The 19,052-nt window shown below is 60.1% G+C and overlaps 1 protein-coding gene across 2 annotated transcripts in view; it reads right to left on the bottom strand.

Moving 5' to 3' along the window:
• The window catches only part of INPP5A (inositol polyphosphate-5-phosphatase A), a 145,866-nt gene extending 127,416 nt beyond the window's left edge, over positions 1 to 18,450 (bottom strand). The window contains exon 1 of one of the 2 annotated variants that reach the window (XM_037159100.2): positions 18,123 to 18,450. In XM_037159100.2, coding sequence (XP_037014995.2) covers positions 18,123 to 18,197 — 75 coding nt within the window. In that variant the 5' untranslated portion in view covers positions 18,198 to 18,450. The remainder of the gene's footprint in view (positions 1 to 18,122) is intronic. The other variant, XM_037159101.2, reaches the window with a different exon arrangement.
• Between the last annotated feature and the right edge of the window lie 602 nt (positions 18,451 to 19,052).

The raw sequence follows: 19,052 nt of genomic DNA, 5'->3' as shown, positions 1-19,052 counted from the left end.
TGAGTGGGGCTTCCACAGGAAATGGTGCATTCTGCTGACTGAACTTAGAAACTGAGTCACAAGATGTTCAATTCTGCAATTTATTCTCTTTTTTAAAAAAAGGGAGGGGAAAGTGAGTATGGCCAGGGAAGCAGGGCCAGGAGAAACTCAAGATCCTATAGACAGAAAAACTGGATGCCCGACCCTGTGACATCAGTGGTCCTGATGAGAAGGTAGCACAGAGGCCCCGAGGTGCTCCAGGTCCCAACACTGTGTGGGCCTGGCCACCAGGAGCATGACAGCTGCTCCACGGCTGACCGCAGGTATCACAGCCGGTTCACAGACGTGAGAGCTGGCCTCACCTGCAAGTGTAAGTTCATCCATTCCTGCCACTTCCTGATATCACATTGCACATCCAGCTCAAAAGCTAAAGCTTCCACCCTCAAAGTCCCAGGCAAAGCCAGCCCTGCGCCGCTGGCCAACTCTCTGGCAAGTCTGGGAGCGCTGCCCAGGTGTCGAGCACACATGTGGACTCGAGGGCCCCAGCCCTGAGGCCTGGCCCACAGGCAGGCGTGCTGACAGCTGGGCACAGTGCAGGAAGAGTGGCCTGCAGTGGGGACAGCAGGGGCAGCCTTGTGGTGCCTCAGAGGAGATGGCGTGCTGGCCATCGGGCCGACTGTTTGGAATGTCCTCTGTCCCTCTGGGACACCATCATACCCTCCTTGCCAGTAGGTTTCACTGCCCTTCTCCTGCAGGGTGGGGAGTCTATGAGCCTCCTCCAAGCTCTGCATCTGGCTCTAAGATGGGCACAGGACCCCCAACAGTTTGACTGAGGCTTCCACAGCACCCAGGCCAGTTCGAGTCCCCCAGGTCCCCTTGCTCTGGCTAGGCTGGGGTGAGTCCGGTGGGCCATCTGGAAGAGGTCTCCTGGCGTGCAAGTAGGCCACAGAGGGCACGGCATAGGGCTGCCTCACCCTGCAGCAGCCTCTGGGAGGAGCCGGAAATAGAGGAAGAGTGGGGTCCCAAGGAGTGGCCACGGCTGCTGTTGGAGTACCCCCTGCTCCTCGAGACACTGAGTGGCAAACCCTGCAGACCTCTGCACTGCAACCCAGGAACCAGTAACCTGCCTCTTCCCCTCCTTGGGGCAAAGGCTGGGCACAAAGTCCAAACCCCGCCTCTGAGCGCCGGTCCCCACACAGTGTCCGACCCAGGAGCAGCGATCCCTGTGAGGCACCAGCCCTACCCGGTTGTTCCTGGGCCGCAGAGGAGACCCATCCCTCTCCGCCCCCTGGAACCGCACCCCCCTTCCAGATCCACACTGTGCTCTAGTCCCTCATTACCCGAAACGCAATCCACAGACCGTGACTTCACATGCTTTACAAGCCGACGTGTCTGTTAACACTGAAGAGTGATAGATGGCAAGTAGGCACTTGGTATCACAATGCCTATTTACACACAAACATGTTAAATCTACACACCTACATACACACAGACACGTGCACACATTCAATTGGTCTCCTTCTCAGCTGCTATAAAAATTCCAGCAAGTGCCATTTTTAAAAACCTCAAGGACATATGAACACACTGTGTTCCTTCACAAACCAATTCCAGACAACGGGCTGGCGAGGAGGCAGCGAGCCCCAGTCACCAACTGCGCCCAGCACCAGGACGGAGGGCGGCAGAGAACAGCTCATCAGACAGAAGTCACGCACGTGAGAGTTTCACGCTCTGATTCTCTTTTCTTATGTTTCGGCCTCAAATATTGTTTTCAGACTGCCAATATAAGGTGTTGGCAAAGAATATTTCAAGCAAAAGTATTACTGTTGCGTTTAGTAACTGGAATTTAAAACTGGGCACTTCAAAGACCTACAACTGGAAGCTTGGGGGCGGAGGTGCAGACAGCCCGACGATGGGGCCAGACTCAGCCGCTCCTTCCCGGGCCCCCGAGCCTCACTCTTGGCCCTTCGTAGCAGCCGCCTGTCTTTAACACTCCCTTTTCTGGTTAAACTAGCCAGAGTTGTTCTGTCTGCTGCAATCGGGCCCTGCAGCTGTCAAAGCGCTAGGATACGGCTCTAAATTGATCCTGCCACTATCTTCCTCAACCAATGGAAAGCTCACGGGGGCAGGGAGCCCGCTCAGCTCTCCCTGGGATCATGGGCCACCCCCCCCCCCGGGGCAACACCACAGTGCGCACCTCGTGTACACAGGGCAGAGCTCGGTCTTTGAGAGGCAGAGAAAACCCCCGTGGCACCAGTGGGCACCCCAAGTCCTGGACACGGACGCTGGGCTCGCCACACCAGCCGACATGCGGCTCTTCCGAAACTTGTCCGAGGTGTGCACCTGCACCCAGCATGCCCTCCGGAGAGGTCCAGGCCTGCAGCGGTCAGAGGACAAGCCCACCACTCTGGCTGAGCTCCAGGCACAGCCGGCACCGTGTCACTGCAGCTTTCAGCTCAGTGAGAAGGCTGCCCTGGGTCACCCCTGGAATTCAAGCTGGGAGCCATGACCTTGACCTTCAGGGGCTCCTGAAACCTGTGCAGAGGGAGTGGAGGGGAGCACTGCCATAGTCCTGCAGGGAAAGAAAAATGTGGGGGACACTATTGGGTCAGTGCTAGCCACAAGACACACTGTTTTTGCCAAGTTCAAGTCCATGTCTTGCTCACTCTGGTTAAGAAAAGCACTTGAAAGACCTGCTCGTTGCTAGAAGCACTTTCCCTCTTTGGTGAGTCATGAAGGTAGAGGGTCAGGGCGAGCGGCAGGGGGCAACTGCAGACACCCGGGGAAAGGGCACCAGGGCTTGTGGCCACCTCTGGTCCTTCAGGGCTTTAGGCAAAGTGCCCTGAAGGTGGTAAGTGTCCACACTCCCTAAGAACCAGGGCCCACTGCAGGGTTGTGTCTGGGATCCGACAGGTGAACTAAGCTCGGCTGCGTACGGTGGTCTGGGGCCGACTGGGTGCCCTGTGAAGGAGACGACCGGGGTGGCCCTCGGGAGGTGGCTCAGTGGGGCGCTGTTACAGGGCCCTCCTTCCCACCTCCGTTCCTGAGGCCAGCCCACGTGTTAGCGGCTCTTTTGCAATCAGTCACAGGAGGTCAGGGAGGAAGTGGCTCTGGCCACCTGTGAAGTCTGGGGCAGGCACCACATGCTCCGGGTGCTGCTGGCCAGGCCCCTGCAGGTGCTCGGAGACGGCAGAGCGCTCAAAGGCGCATCTGGCTGGGAGCTGGCTCCCGCCGGCTTTGCATTTATTCCAGCAGTCGACAAATCTGTAGTGAGGGGACCTCAGCTGGTACCCAGTACAGACTGCCTGAAGCCTAAATGCACAGGGGAGGGGACCCAAAATCAGGGCCCCACGCCCTGCACCCACCTCAGTGACAGAGAAGGGCAGCCACATCAGCCTGCCACAGAAATGCAGGCTCCCCTGGGAAACGAGCAAGAACGGCTCAGTGCCAGCCAAAAAACCGAGCGGAAGGCAGGGAATACAGCTTTCTTGCCGGCAGTCGCAGTGCCAATGTACCTGCCAACAGCGCCTTCTGCCGGATGTCACTGCAGACGCAGCCACTGCGGAGACTCAGGACAGCAGAAAAAGCAGATGGGACCCAAGTCGGCCCTTGAAGAAGATTAACAAAACTGACAAACCCCTAGCTAGACTAAGTAAAAACAGAAGACTCACATTGCTAAAACTGGGAACAAAAGAGAGAGCATGACTCCCAACTTCAGAAACAAGAAGGGCTCTAAGAGAATCCCACGGATAGTGGTGGCCAACTGGAAATCCTAGATGAAAGACAAACTCCCAGAAAGACAGACTTTCAAGGCTGACTCAGAAGAAATAGGAGGTTTGAATAGGCTTACAGCAATAAAAAATGTTAGGAATAAATTCAACAAAAGAAGGGCAAGACTCATACTGAACGCTACAAACGTCATCGAAAGAGATGACAAAGGACCTAACGCTCACGAGGGGAAGATTTAACGTTAAGCCAACAGCCCTCCCAAAACCACCTGGAGACCAGTGCGGTCCCAGCTGTCCCTTCTGGGGAGAGCAACAAGCTGGCGCTAGAGTCCGTGTGGACGGGCGAGAGACCAGAGCAGCAGACAAACAAGCTTGGAAAAAGACAGCGAAGTTGGAGGACCCCCGCTTCCCGATTTCATGGGACAGACATATGGATCCGGGGACAGAACAGAGAGTGTGGCAGCCCCTACACACTTTCAGTGGGGCGCCACAGCCACTGGTGGGCAAAGAAGGGCCTTATCAACCACCAGTGCTGGGACAGCAAGGTGCCCGCACGCGGAAGAGTGAGGGAGCGCCCACCTCCCGCCAGGTACAAGGCTGCACTCCAAACAGAGGCCCAGACTGCACACACCTGCCTGATGGCCACCCACACCCTCACTCACCTTGTGAGTGAGGTGCAGTCGATGATGACCTCACGACCTGTCACGGACTAAGCCCACAGTCCCAGCAACGACGGCACCCTCACTGCATAGCGGGTGCTGCGGGGTGGCCAGGAAAGGCTCTCCCCTGAGCAGGGCTTGTTCCAGCAGGGCCCACTCGTCCCACAGCCTGCCTGGCCCCAGAACACTCACCTGCCACCTCCCCAGAGACGGATGCTCACGCTTCATCAGTCACTGGTGACGACAGCCCCGGCCGAGGAAAAACGGTGAGGACCACACAAGGTGGACCACATGGGACATCTGACTGCTTTTGGCAGGAAAACTGACCGAACCTCTGGTCGGGGACCTCCACGTGGGTTATCAGGGCTCATGAAAGGAAAAATGTGACAAAGCCGTGGGGTGCACACACCTGAGACACAGGTGAGGCATTCCCGTCAAGATTCTGTGCACAGACCTGTCTGACATGTGAACACAGCCCTGAGAAAGTAAACAACCCTAAAAACTCAGTGCGGGTGACCAAAAGGCAAAGCTATTCTACAAACCCTGCAACCACCTCCTTATCAAAATAACTCTGTCAATAAGTTAAGTAAATAGCCCTGGCTGGCATAGCTCAGTGGATTGAGCGTGGGCCTGCGAACCAGAGTATCTCGGTTCGATTCCCAGTCAGGGCACATGCCTGGGTTGCAGACCAGTTCCCAGCAGGGAACACATGAGAGGCAACCATACACTGATATTTCTCTTCCACTTTCTCCTTCCCTTCCCCTCTCTCGAAAAATTAAATTAAATTAAATTAAATTTTAAAAAAAAGAAAAACCTACTTAAAAAAAAAAGTAAAGGGCCTGTAAGGGCTGCACATTTCTAAAACAAGAAGCCGACGAAATCCGAGGAAAAAAGCCTCAAACGTGACGCTACAAGTACCCAGGGAAATGCAAATCCAGTGGTGACGGAGGCCACGTCACAGCCACCTGAGTGGCCCTGTCTTTCAGCCTGACGACACCAAGAGTGGTCGAGCTGCAGACCAGCAGGAGCAGCACACGCGTGTGCGGTGTGCACGTGTGGACACTCTAGGAGGTCTGCCAGAAGGTATCCGGCATGTACTGTGAAAAAGAGAGACATTATTATTAAAGACACACAAGAAACACTGTACACAGGACACTGACGCCTGTCCCCTTCAGAGGAGGCACCTTGGGACCTCACGCAGTTCTCCCAGTCGCCATCAGCTTCCTCGTCGTATTTTCCTGAATCTCATCAACAGTCTGAAATCTCTGCCCTTTCATCAAAGGTGATTTTAGTTTCGGGAAAAGCTAGAAGTAGCAGGGCGCCAAATCTGGGCTGTAGGGGGACTGAGTCACCTGGGTGATCTGATGTTTCACAAAAAACTCTGCATGAGACGCGATGCACGAGCAGGTACGTGTTGAAGTGACGAAGCTGCCCATCAGCAGCTGCCCACGGCTGCAGCCTCTGCATCATCCGAACAGTTTCCGTGGAGGAAGGTTCAAGCACAACGCAAAATCTGACGCAGGTTCATCGCTCTACTCACTCAGTCGTTTTGAATGTGACGGCTACACTCAATAGCGCGTGCCGCCCCCACCGACTAGTACAGTGAAGTCGTCCTTGTTCACACACGTGTGTTCCAGTCCATGCTCCTTGGCTGCCAGGTTCCACTGACATCGTGCAAACCATTCTCGTTACAGTAACAAAGGCTGGACTTTCTCTGGACAGATCTTATGTGAGATGCGCACACATTACATGTGGAACGTAAACACATATGTGTAGCCAGCCCTGTCTGCACACACCGGGCCAGCACCCGGGGGTTCGCCCACGTACCTGAGAAGGCCAGTGGAGGGCTCGGTGCTCAGCACTGTGACAGCAAGGAAAAGGAGGAAAAGAAGGCCCGCTCACTGCCCCTCGGCACTCTGTGAGGACGTTCCGCCACTTTCACTCATGGAGGCTGAAAGGCCAGGCAACCCTCCGGGAGCCTGGATGTTCCAGGCACGGGACAGAGGCAGGTGCCTGACCCAGGAGCATGCTGCTGAGGGGCCTATGCTTTCAGTGACTTCAGTACAGCGGACTTGTGGTCCATCTGTGACAAGGGCAGTCCAGCTTGGGGGTCCCTCTGCTCCATGCTCTGCACTCCAGGACACCAGACACTGTGACGGATGTCTGGGCACAGGGTGCTGCTTCCCATTTGGAAGGGAGCAAACCCAGCCCATGCACCTGGCCTGCAGCCCCACGGGACACTGGGGGCAGCACTGACTCTGAGTCAGGGCCACCGGCTTGGGATCCACACTTTCTCCATGAAGAGCAACAGCCTGCTGGAATGAAGTTAAACTCCATAGGGAAGTGAGTGTCTCTTCTCTCACGGAATAAAACTCAGCCCTTCACCCACAGGACAGATTCCTGATGCAACAGCAGAAAGCAGTGAAGCCAAACAAGGTCTGTCTGCACTGAAAGCCACCTGAGTGCCCTGCAGAGCACAGATGGGGCGTTTCAGGCCTTTGGGGGTCGCTCTACATGAGTTCCTCATTATAGAAAACCAAAATTAGCAAGGTTAGGGTCAGAGACACCAATTTTCTATTAGAAACCGGGATAAATTGTTAACTTCCTCCCCAAGTGACATTTTATTACATAAAACAATAGAGCTGGCCCTGGCCGGGTGGTTCAGTTGAGTGGAGTGTTGTCTTGTACACCAAAAGGTGCGGGTTCCATCCCCAGTCAGAGCACGAACAGGAGGCAAGGATGGACGTCACTTTCTCACGTTCTCCCCGCGCTGCCTCAGCTGCGATCACACAAACGGAGCTGGAAGTGCACGGGGTGGGGGTGGGTGCTTTCCTGTTTCTCATCTTTGTTCCCCAGGAGGCATCGGTCCGCAACAGACCCCACTCTCGGGCTGTTCCACATCCTAGCGGTAGGTACCACATCTCCACGGACACCAACCCCCTCTGGCTTCACTTCCCTGACTTGCTCTGAGCTCCTCAGCCTCCGGCTTGGCCCTGAGCCCCCCTTCTTCCCCTTCTGGGCTGACTCACTTATCAGTAGCTTAAAAAATACCGATAGAGCACAGACAGCTCCGCTGGCCCAAGTGGGCACGCAGGAGGGGGCTGACCGTGCACACTGCAGGCCCACATCCTGGGGGAGGACACAGTGGGGCCAGGGCAGGGGCACTCTGGACCTCACCACAGCTTCCCAAAGGCTGCAGAAGTGGGTCATTAGCTGCTGTCCCCTGTGCACAAAAGAGGGGTTCGAACACACAGCCTCTCAGTCCGCAGCTCCTACCGCTTGCTGCCCGTGCCAGCCCTGCAGCTCCCCAAGCAGGCCCGCTCCCTGCTTCCTGCCTCTGTTCCTGCCCCAGAGTGACCCCAATGGGCCCCTCTTTCTCACTTCCCCAGGTCAGCTCCCATGCTCCAGAGCCTTCACCCTGGCCCCGGCCACTTTCTCCAGGAGGTCATCTGTGGTCTCCACACCCCGAGCAGCTCTCGTGTCCTAAGTCACCCTCATGTCCATCTCCTCCTGCACTTAGCAGCTGGGGGCAGCTCAAGGCACAAGGCCTGGGCCAGGCTCTGGGGCCCCGCTTCTCGCACCCCCAACAAGTGCTTCTTGAAACACCCCTCCCTGGACTCCCAGGATGTCGCTCTCAGGCCCTGTCTAGTCCTAACCTCTCCTGGCTCAGCCTGAGGACCCTCCCTTCTCTGTCCCCTCATGCCCTGCAACCTCACCTGCTCTACAGGCTTCACCCTAGAGGCCCCTCCTCGGGTCCGATGGGGGAGGTGTGGCAAATGGGAGGCCGGATCAGGGAAGGCAGCACAGAAGGGTCTTCGGGGGCCTCTGCCCAGGGGCCCTCGGGAGGCTCCCAGTGCTTGGCTGCTCTGCCTGGCTCCTTTGACTGCCCAGTGCAGAGGATGCCCGCAGAGGCAGTGAGTGTGCTGGTGGCAACACTGTGCCTGGGGGCCCTGGGGTGCTCCCTGCTCCACCTCCAGCCCCTGGATGGGGCCCAGTTCCCAGGAGGCACTCACTAAATACAAGTTAACGGGAAGCCCAAGGCCGCTGGGACCAGCTATTTACAGTCCCTCAGAACCAGCTCTCCAGGACCCCTGGCGGCCCACATGCCGCAGACTCAGCTGAAGCCGTGCCTGGGCAGCATGACAGGGCCACTGAGACCCGAAAGCTGGGAAGGGAGGACCCTGGGCAGGCCTGCATGGACCCCACACCTTCTGCTCTAAGAATTTCCCCTCTAAAAACGTTGGGGGTCCCCCAGGCCATATATGGAAGGACGGAGCCCTGGAGTGCTCAGAAAGTTAGGTGACACCCTACCCAGTCCTGATGGCAGTCTTGGGCAGTCAGCCAATCAGCCACAGGGTGTACCTTTGCTTCCCCAGCTGGACAGTCTCCACTGCTCACCCAGATTCTGTTTGCAGCGTTAGTAACCAGGACCTCCCCAGCCCGACACAGAGCCCAGCCCCCCCACCTCCCGCCCCCCTCCACCTCCCACCTGGACTGCATAGAGCTGCCTGGATGCAGGGTGAGGGTAGACGGCGGCACAGCGAAAACAGGAAGTTGCAACAGATCTGAAAACCGTAACAATGATGAAGGAGAAAAGAAAAGCAAAACGTATGTCCCCACAAATTTAACTGTGAGTTGGACAGATGTCATTCTTAACAGAATGAGTCTGCCTGACAGTGAGTCCCAAAGCACCCAAGTCACACAGTGCAACGCACGCAGAGGGCCCTGCACTTGGGTGCCAGGCAGACCTCGGCTGGCCCAAGCGAAACCAGGGCCCACTGAGGCCCCCAAGCAAGCCTGGGACCCAGAACTGGTACAGAGTTCTGAGTGCACCCAGAGGGCATCTTTGCGCAAACTAGGACAAGGGGTCTGTCTGCCCCCTGACCCTTCCATGCCTGCCTCTTGGGCTCCCAAGGGCACTGCAGATGAGGCTTCAGGAGGGTTTGAAAGCACTGACCACTCAGCCCAGCTCTCAGTCAACACCCACAGGCTCACCCACGTGGCCAGAGTTCCCTGACCTGACTCCACATTCTCACCTCTTACAGAGCCAGCAGGGACCCACTAATGGTTCCCTGAGAGGCTAAGCAGGCAAGGTAGGGCGCTCGGAGTCGAGGTCCATGCTGGGGTGGGGGCAGCTGCCCCTACCCTCGTTCTCAAAACCCATCCTCCTTCATCGGCTCTGTGGACTCCCGGACTAACAGTGTGGCTAATGAGGCTGCTGGCCCAAAAGGACCCCGAAGCAGGCCCTTCCAGGCTCAAAGGGAAGGGCCGCACACCCCAAAGGTCTCCCCCGAAGGCCAACCACACGGGGGCCAGCAAGTCTGACAGGGATGGCAGGAGGCAGGCCAGAGGGCAGGGCCTCGGAGCCTGAATGCCCACCATCCCACAGTCAGAAGAGGTGAAACGTCCCTTCTGCACGGACAGAGGGCCCAGCAGCATCTCCTCCTGTTCTTCCAACGTGGTGCAGCAGGGAGCCTCAGAGCCGACACCTGCCCTGTCACCCTGCGACGTCGCTGCGCTCACTGGGTGATGAACCAGGAAGGCGACGAGCCCTCTGGCCCTGCAAGGCTGAAGCCCTCCTCCCCCGCAGGGCCAGGAACCCAGCTGCCCGTCCACAGAAGGTCTCCACCCTAGAGGGTCTTCGATGGCCAGGTGAGTACACCACAGAGCACCAGCCCCACAGGACCACCTGATGATTGCGGGGCCACTGGGAGTGGGTGGGGACAGCCCTCAGAACAGGCCATCACACCCAGAGGCTGGAAGCAGAGAATGCACCTGAGAGAAGCCTCTCTGCCCCAATCTGTGCTGCTGTCCACCCTGTCCAAGAGCAGTGGGAGAGGGCTGTGGACACACACATCCCCCTTCCAGGGAGCCCCACTTGCCACTGTACCGCCAGAGGGACCCACGTCTTTCCAAATTGCCCGGAGGACTGACCACCGCTGGCCCCACCCACACTCTCACAAAGGCATCTCTGGCCCTTGACATGCAGGGTCCAGAACCCAGCAGCCTCGCAGCGCTTTTGATTTCTGATGGCTGTGTCCACTCTGCCCTCACTTCCATCCACAGAGAACCCTAAATCCGCCCCTGCGCCGCAGGTCAGAGACCAGCACACCTGAATGGAATGTCATGTGATTAGATCCCTATCAACAAGGAAGGCCGGGGGGCCGAGCACCAAGCTGAAACCAGTTCAGGGTGGGGCAGGGGAGTGCTGCACGGCGCTGGTGACGAAGGCAGAGGGGTCCTTAGGACAGAACAGCTGGGCAGAGCACAGCAATGGCGCACGTCTGGCCCAGGCCTGCCTTTGCTTCAGGTACAGGGTGGGCACACAAGGCTGTCCCCTTGGCCATGCTCGGGGGACAACTGATGGACCAACCAGACAACCCAAGCACTGCTCAGCCCTGGACACAAGTGGGGACAAGGCTGCCACCACAAGAAGGCCCTGACCAGGGAGGGGAGGACAGAGACCTGCTGGGGAAGGTACCAGAGACACCTGCCTAGGCCTTCGCTCCCTCCTGTGCCCACTGGACACGTGCCAGGTGTCATTCCTGCCTTCCTGACAGGCACACGGGCTGCAGGGAGGCAAACCACGTGTCCACTGCTGCACGAGATAGAAGGCAGAGACGGTCCCGCATCCCCACCTTCGTGTGTCACTACATGCGCCCGGGCACTGGAGTGTGGCCTCACACAGGGCATTACAGGCCGACCTTCCTCCACCAAGACCTATTTCCTAAAATAAGTGCTGGTCATTCAGAGGCCCCTAGAGGTGGGGCCGGAAGGAGGGCCATCCGAGCACGGGCCAGTGAGCTGGGGTCACACTCCGCCAGGGGGAACAGCGCCCCAGACCTCCAGGACATAGGCCCAAACACCAGCTCTGACGGTCTCGGGCCAGAGCAAGATGAGCCAGGAAGGCCCAGTGGACGGGAAGTAACGGCAGGGTGCGGATGGAGGAGGGGCAGGCTCCACGTGGGCTTTGTGGTGAAAGGGCAGTGCCGACGGGGCAGAAACTCGGGACAGCCACCCCGACCACAAGGGCACTCTGCCTGCAGCCCACGTGGCACTTCCAATGCCTTGTCATGACTGTGATGGCACAGAATGACAGGCCCAAAGCCACAGTGACCCACCAGTAAGAGTCTGAGCCCAAAGCCATACTCCCGGAGATGAGAACTTTCTCTTATTCACTAAAGGAAAAACTGAAACCAGAGGCAATGTCTCCCCAAGCGTGGGTGGCACCAACGTGTTCCCCTGTCAGGGCACCTGTCAGCCTGGGAACCCCCGTTCTGTTGGCAACCCCAAGACCAGCCTGCGGGGAAGGGGACCTGTCCCTCCCAAACCTGCTCCAGGTCGCCTCCTCTTGACCACCATCCGGAGACCCGTGCCTGCTGCACGTCACCCTGGGCATGTGCACACCACCCCGCCACGCAGCTCGGCCCACGCAGGCAGCACCACTCCACCCGCAGGTCCTGCTCGTCTCCACCCTGCCACGCACGGGGCCCCGAGCCCCCCGAATGTCCCCTCCTCTGAGGGGCACTCTGCTCCAGTGCCACGTCCATCTCCCCAAACAATCCTTGAAAATTCGAACCTTAAATTTTAGACTGCAGTGCAGGCGTACTCTGGGTGGGCATCGCCGGGGGCCAAGCAGAGGCAGGACCCTGATGGAAGAGCCTGGGGGGTCGAGAGAGTCCCAACTGAGATGCCCTCCCCAGACAGAGGCCTCAGTGAGACCTGCGTGTGCAGCTGGCCTCCCCCAGATTGACGTGGGACCCTACAGACAGGGCGGAGGGTCTGGGTGTGCTGAGGGGGGAGGAACATGGGCTACCCCTGCTCCTCCAACTGCAGGCTGACGTGGACCCTCACGGGGTGGTACCTTGAGGTGTAGGTCTGTCCCCTGCAGCAGCCAGGGTCCCCTGTGCTGGTCCCCATCTGAGAAGAGCTGGCTGAGCCGCCACCATGTCCCCCTGCCTGTCTTTGTCAGGACGAGTGTGGGTGCTCAGAGCCCTCCCACTGACCAGCTCCAGGCCTCTGTGGAAGCTGAGAGGCTCAGCCCCTGCCCTGCCGAAGTGTCTGGAGTCTGGATCCTTCCCAGGTCCGCACACTCTGAAATCTCACAGGCTCCCCCAAAAGGAGGCAGCCCTGGAGGAGCCCACGACTGAACAGGGTGGGAACCCTGTAAGTCGGGCTGGGGTGGACCCTCATAGTAGAGGCTGACACCCCAGAGAAGGAAGCGCACTGCAGGGATCCCCCCCCCCCCACAGGGGCCTGGTGGGTGGAAACTAAGCCTCCAGCCTCTAGCCGGGCTCCTCATGCCACCACCTTGGGGGAGCAGGTCACGGCAGGAGAATCCCAAGTACCCTAATTGCCGGGAGCAGCAGCAGAAGGTAGCACTCAAAAGTCACCTCTACGTTCAACTAGGGAAATGCCACCTTCCCTCTTCCCCGGGCCCACGGTCCTTCTCCCTGAGCTTACTCCCCTATTCTGAAAGGCCCATGCACAGACACAGGGTGGGCTGGGCTGAGTCCCAGGACTGATGACAAACAGGTGACGGAGACGCCACTGAGACCCTCCACTGTCTTTCCCACCAGCCGCTGACCCTGGGCTGACCTCCCACCTTCTGGATCCCATTCCTGGACCAATCCCACCTCCTAACAGGAGACTCCCACCCACCCACCCAAGCAGAAGCCGAGATGGTCGATATTCAAAGAGCCATCACTCCTTGAGGAGCACTGCCACTGCCCTGCTGTCAGCCACCCACCCTGTCATGTCCCCTTCCCATCAGTGGGCTCTACAGGAACAGTCTGCTGGAGGCTGACCAGGTCCCATTCCTGTACTTCCAGCACAGGCCTCTCTCCCTAAAACCCAGCCATCACCCACAAGAGACGGACCCCAGAGGGCAGCACAGCCCTCCTCCCCTGCTCCGGGAAGAACACGCAGGCCCTGTGCTGACATGCACGCAATGGGCGTGTGCAAGGCCCTCCATGGGGATGTCCCACCAGAACACGGCTTGCCAGTCACCCAGGAGGAGAGGCGGGGGACACAGCCCCGTCCCCCAGGGCTGTCTGACAGGCTGACCTGCAGCGCTCACTGTACTGGATACATATAAGCAAAATATTTAATATTTTACCCCAAAGAAGTGCCTCCCCCACCAGTGCGCTAAACCCTCCCTCAGTGACTGGAGAGCCGATAAAAACAGGAAACCCCAGATCCGACACAGAGTGAGCTCTCGGAGACTGGCCGACAGCGACCCAGCACAGCCTGTGAGGGCCAGGACACTGGGCGGGAGGCCGGGCACGTGTGGCGCACACAGACCGGCACCACGGTGGCCTCCAATCTGAGCCACAGCACAGGCAGGCACGGCCCGGGGAGGGTGAGAGGTGGGCAGGGTGCAGGCGTGGCTTCCTGACGCGAGAGAGCTGCCCCGTAACCGTAGCAGATTTGGACCTCCGTGGAGGTGGGCGGGGCCCCATCCACAACCAGAGTCCCGCACTCGGACAAACAGACCAAACTCCCACAGAGAGAGTGTGCTGAGATCTCTGGTCAGAAGCAGAAATGCCACAGGCCACCCCCATGGGACCAGGGACCCAGGAGAGCAGCGAGGGAGCCCACGCAGAGGCCAGCCGGTCAGCACCCACTCCATCGGGCACAACACAGCCTGCTTCAGGGCTGTGTGGACAGCGGGAACTGCTGTGTCCCCAACTCTTGGAAGACTAGGCACCAGCCTGTGTGCTGGGCTTTCCCAGGTGCCAGCACTGCATGCTGGGCTCAGAGTCCAGGTCCCTCCCTGCTCCCCAGGTGTATCTGCTCCTTCCTCAGCAGCCCTCAGAGGCCTGAGTCTGACTGCTCCCCAGGAGGTCACCATGGCTAGAGAAGGTGGCATGGCTGGGAGGTAGGGGTGAGGATGAAGGCCAAACACAGGAGTCCGGGGAGCCAGGGAGGGGGTCTTTGGGGAGAAACAGGTACCCAGGAGTGTGCTGAGCCGGAGTGGGGCGGCCTCCGGGGCACAGTCGACGGTTCCTTGACAGGGCAAGGAGAAGCCACCGCACAGCTGCACGCCCCTCTAGGCCTGTGCCCGGGGACAGAAAACGCATGTCTGTGCAAACACCGGTGCGTGTGCTCACAGCAGCACTGTTCCTAGAGGCCAAGGGGGGGCCAGACAGATGCCCCTCAGGGGAGGGAGGCCACTGACACCTGTGTGTCCATGAGGGGACAGTGCTCAGCCCTGAGCAGGAGAGCAGCTCTGACACATGCCCAGGCTGAGAGCAGGCCGGTGGCAGAAGCCAGACACCAAAAGGCCTGCATGGCTCCCTTTATGTGGAGGGGGCACAACAGGCTAACGCCCAGCGACGGACCGGAGACTGGTAACTGCCCAGGGTGGGAGCCAGGGGAGGTGGGGAGCACAGCGGGTGACAGACAAGGCTTGCCAAGTTTCTTTCTCAGGTACAAAAATGTCCTAAAAGTGGCTGGTGATAGTTGCACAACTCTGAAGACACGCTAAACCACTGGTGTGGGCACTTACGTGCTGAAGTGTGTGGCGTGTGTGATGGCCACCCCAGTGAAGCCATCACCAGACAAAGTCCTTGAAGCAGAGGACCTAGTCACCAGAGGCTCTCAGGCACAAGGCCCTGGTGGCTCTGACCAGGCCCAGAGACGGAGTGCCAGGCAGAGCTGGGAGCAGAGCAGCAGGGGGGGGCTGGGGAGTCCAGGGTGAGGCTGGGACTAGGGCGAGGAGGGCAAAACGGATGGGACAGGGAAGACGGGGACAAGGGCCCCAGGGGCTGACCGCCCCGTTCGGCCCAGGGGCGCAGCTCATGGACGGACACCTGTTGCCTACAAGGCCCTAGGCGGCCTGCAGGCTCACTCGCGGCTCCAGAGAGCCCAGTTGCACAACAGGACTGCAACCCCAGGGCAGAGGGCTGCGTGGGGCTGCTCGAGCAAAAAGGGAAACCGGCCCAAGGCTGACACCAAGCTCTGAGTAAGGAGTGGACGGGGCCTTTCAGGCAACCGCCCAAGAGCGAGCTGTGCTCTCAGAGCCCTGCCGCCTGGCTAGGCCTCCTTCCCGAGAAGCAGCCTTACCATGTAAGGGCGGCCCAGCTCCAAAACCTCAGCCTGTAGGAGTTCCCCCATCAGCTCACTCCCAGCAGCCATGCACAGAACCTAGAGCTAGAAACCTCACTTGTCAAAACCCAGCCGTGCCATGCAGAACAATGAGGTGTGCAGTGCCCGCCACCCCTCCCAGGCAAGGGCAGTCCCCTGGGGCTACCGCATAGCCAAGGGCTCTCCGAGGGCAACCTGCCAGGCACCCTGGCCGGGGGGATGGCTGTGCAGGCTCCGGAAGGGCTACAGCTGGGACAGAGGTTCCCCACTGTGGGGGCCCAGGAGACCTGGCGAGTGCCCCCTGGTCACAGCTACATTCACGACCACACAACGCGCCGATCTCCTCTCCATCCCAGTCTGCTGAGCGAACAGGGGAGCTCTCCCCAAGTGTCTGAGGGGCGGTGATGGCATCGTTCTCCCAGCTCATGGAATAGTCTCAGCTCCAGCCTTTCTGTGTCAACCCACCAAGACAGTAAATGCTGGTAGCTGCAACCCACGCAGCAGCAACTCTTTGGGGCCCTCCATGATTTTTAAGACAGTAAGAGGCAAAAGTTGGAGGACCAATGCATCTATGGTATTTTCGACACCCTCAATTGTCATCATAGGCTGAGTTGCCACCAGAGGGGCCCTCCATGGGCAGTCGTGTGGCCCGGCCATTCTGGGGTACACGACAGAACCCGGAGTGGTGACAAGGTGAGGGTGGGACGTGGGGGCCAAGCCGCAGTTAAAGTCCTCATCCAGCGTGTGAACGCTGATCCCTCAGGGAGGGAGGAGGTAACAAGGGAGGTGCCAAAGCTCAAGGGCAGAAACCCCCCACCCCTTGTGCACACAGGAAAACAGTTCTTCCCAGCAGGGCCCTTCCTCCTGGATCCACCGGCCACAGCCCGGCCACAGCCGCAGCTGGGTCTCCCAGGAGCAGACCCTGTGGAGACAGGGCCCTCCCCAGGCCTCAGCACTGGGCTCAGTCCTGCAGGGACGGCGGTGCCAGCACATCACGTCCACCAACTAGGAACCCAGGTGCCAGAATCCCCTTTGCTGATGCCACTGCCCAGGCTGCCGCCCCCCACACCACACTGAGTCTCCATCAGGACGTGCCGGCTTCACGCCCATCCTGCCGCCCTGAGCCACACAGCAAGCCCCGGGCAGGTGCAGAGAGCACCTCTGTACCAGCCCTCACACCTGAGACATCCTGCAGAATTAACCTTGCCCTGTTTCCAAAACAAATGTCCCTTCCAGAGACAAACCTAATGCAAAGCTCCACACAGCCTTTGGAAAAATGAAAATCCAAAGACAACATGTGGCTAAACAGAAGTGAATTAAGCCACTACCTCAGTGTCAACAGAGAGGTGTGTGTGTGCACTGGGGACAACGGAGAAGCTGGCAGTCAGGAGCAGCGCAATGCTTTTCCCTGGGAGCCTCTGCCCACTGGGCCTCGTGGTCCGGACGCTCTGGAGGCCGTGGCGGCTAATGGTCTGAATCATCTGAGCAAACCCTGCTCCGCGGCATGTTACTGGAAAGCCGAGAATAGAATGCTAAATATACAGACGCACACCCATCCCGGGCACTTCTGAAGGGAACTCGCAGACAGGGAGTGAGATGGAGCTGCTGGGGGGCAGAGGGAAAGCGGCTCGTCTCCAGCAGGGAAGCGGATGCCGGGCTCCTGGAAGTTAAAATAAGACAAACACAAAAGCAGCACCTCCCTGGGACAAATCAAACCAAACCCGGAGGGACGGGCTTCACTCAGAGACACCTCGCCCCAGGCCACCGGGCAAAGAGCGCAGGCCTTACCTCCACCCCCGCACCCTTGTCCCAGGCACCAGTGTCCGGGCTCCACGCCCCCATGGCCGCCTGGGCCCCGGGGTGCCGACACCTCTGCCCTCAACAAGCAGCCCGGAGCTGCGTGCTGCTCTCCTGGGGCCGCAGTGGCAGCCTCGAAGGCAGGTGGGGAGGGTGGCAGGGCAGGGAACTGGGTCGGGCAGGCCTGCTCCTGGCTCCGCGCCCCCAGGGTGGCCCCACTCAGCAGCATCCCTTTCTGGTCATGGCCGGCTTCTCAGCATCCTTCTCCCTAAAGAAGCAGCCAGGCCCTCGGGGGGCTTTCCACAGGAGCCCCTCCATGGGAGCCAGGGTGACACTGAGTCACAGAAGCCCCGGGCGGCCCACTGGACCAGCGGGGGCAGAGGCCAGAAGTCAGGGGCTGGGCTTTGGGGACCCAAGTGCAGAGCTGAGGTCTGGGGTCAAGGTTCTGGGGTCAGGGCTGGCCCAGGGTCTGGGTCAGGACCCCCGAATGAGGACTGGGGTTGGGGGTTCCCGGCCGGGCCAGGGTTGGGGCTCAGCCTGAGCAGCGTGCGGGCTGGGGCCCGGCATCCAGGCAGAGCTCAGGGCTCCGGGGCGTGGGGTTCAGGCTCGCAGGGCACAGAGTGCTGGCGTTTTGAAGCCCGCAGCTCCGGGTGCAGGACTCGGGGCTCAGGGTGCAGGGCCCAGCGTCCCAGGACTCAGTGTCCGGGTCCGGGTCCCAGGCTCCCAGGGCTCGGGTCTCAGGCCGGGGTTCGGAGTCTAGATCCCCGGGCTCAGGTCCGGGTCCCAGCGTCCCGCGGTCCCGAGGTTCCGGGCCGGGGCTCAGTGTCCGGGGTCCCGAGCTCAGGGCCGGGTCCGGCGCCGCCGCGACACTTACGTCGTCGAAGAGTGAGCCCACGTTAGCCGTGACCAGCAGCACCGCGGTGCCCGGGGCGGCCGCCTTCCCCGCCATCGTGGCCTGGCCAGCCGGCCGGTGTCCGCGGGCCGCGCGTCAGCTGCGCCGGGGGGCGGCCCCGGGGCGCATCGCGGGCTCGGCGGGTCGGGCCGGGCCTGGCCGGGGTCCGGCCGCGCGCTCGCTCGCTCTGGCTGCTCCGCGGCCCGCGCCCGTCGCTCTCCGCCGGCGCCTCAGCGAGGTTCGAGCGCAGCCATTTGGAGCGCCGCCGCCAGGGTCCCGCAGCGCCGCCGCCGCCGCCGAGCTCTGAGGCGAGGCCCGCTCCGGGGTGAGGGCGGGGCGTACGCCGAGGGCGAGGTCTGGAAGGGGCGGGGTCTGTGGAGGGGCGGGGCTGTTGGGAAGACCCACGAGGGGAGGGGCCTACAAGGGGTGATCCTGAGTTCGCCTGAGTTGCGTCGGCTGGCGCTCCTGTCAGTCAGCGGCCGCTCCGCCCCATCCTGGCCCCCTCCCCCTTGCGCTTTCGCTGCGCGCTATTCCGCTCTCCGCACTGCCGTGACGTCACGGCCCCCGGCTGGGACAGTGTCTCTTAAAGGGGCCGCGCGTGGCTCCGCGTCTCGAATGGGCCCTGGGCCCTCCCTCCAGCGGTTTACTGTGTGCAGGGTGGACCCAGTTCTGCGGCGTCCCCGGAATCCCTTCCGGACCCTCAGAAGTGGAAGGAAGAAGAGGCCAGGCTGGGGCGGGGGTGGGGAAGGCAGTGGTAAAGGCCCAGCCTGGTTGTGGCTAACCCAGGTGGGGCTAGGAGGGCAGAGAGGCCAGATCAGGCCCCACATGGGCGCTGGCGAGGTGGGTGAGGCCTCGTGCCGGGGCGCCACCCCTAGAAACGAGTGGGCCCCACATTTGTAAAGCTAAATGTCC

The sequence above is a fragment of the Artibeus jamaicensis genome, unplaced genomic scaffold (genome assembly GCF_021234435.1).
Source record: "Artibeus jamaicensis isolate MK-2021 breed Jamaican fruit bat unplaced genomic scaffold, CSHL_Jam_final contig_490, whole genome shotgun sequence".
NCBI classification, from domain to species: Eukaryota; Metazoa; Chordata; class Mammalia; order Chiroptera; family Phyllostomidae; genus Artibeus; species Artibeus jamaicensis.
Note: the sequence above shows the minus strand (reverse complement) of the source record. Positions and strands in the feature narration are given on the sequence as shown.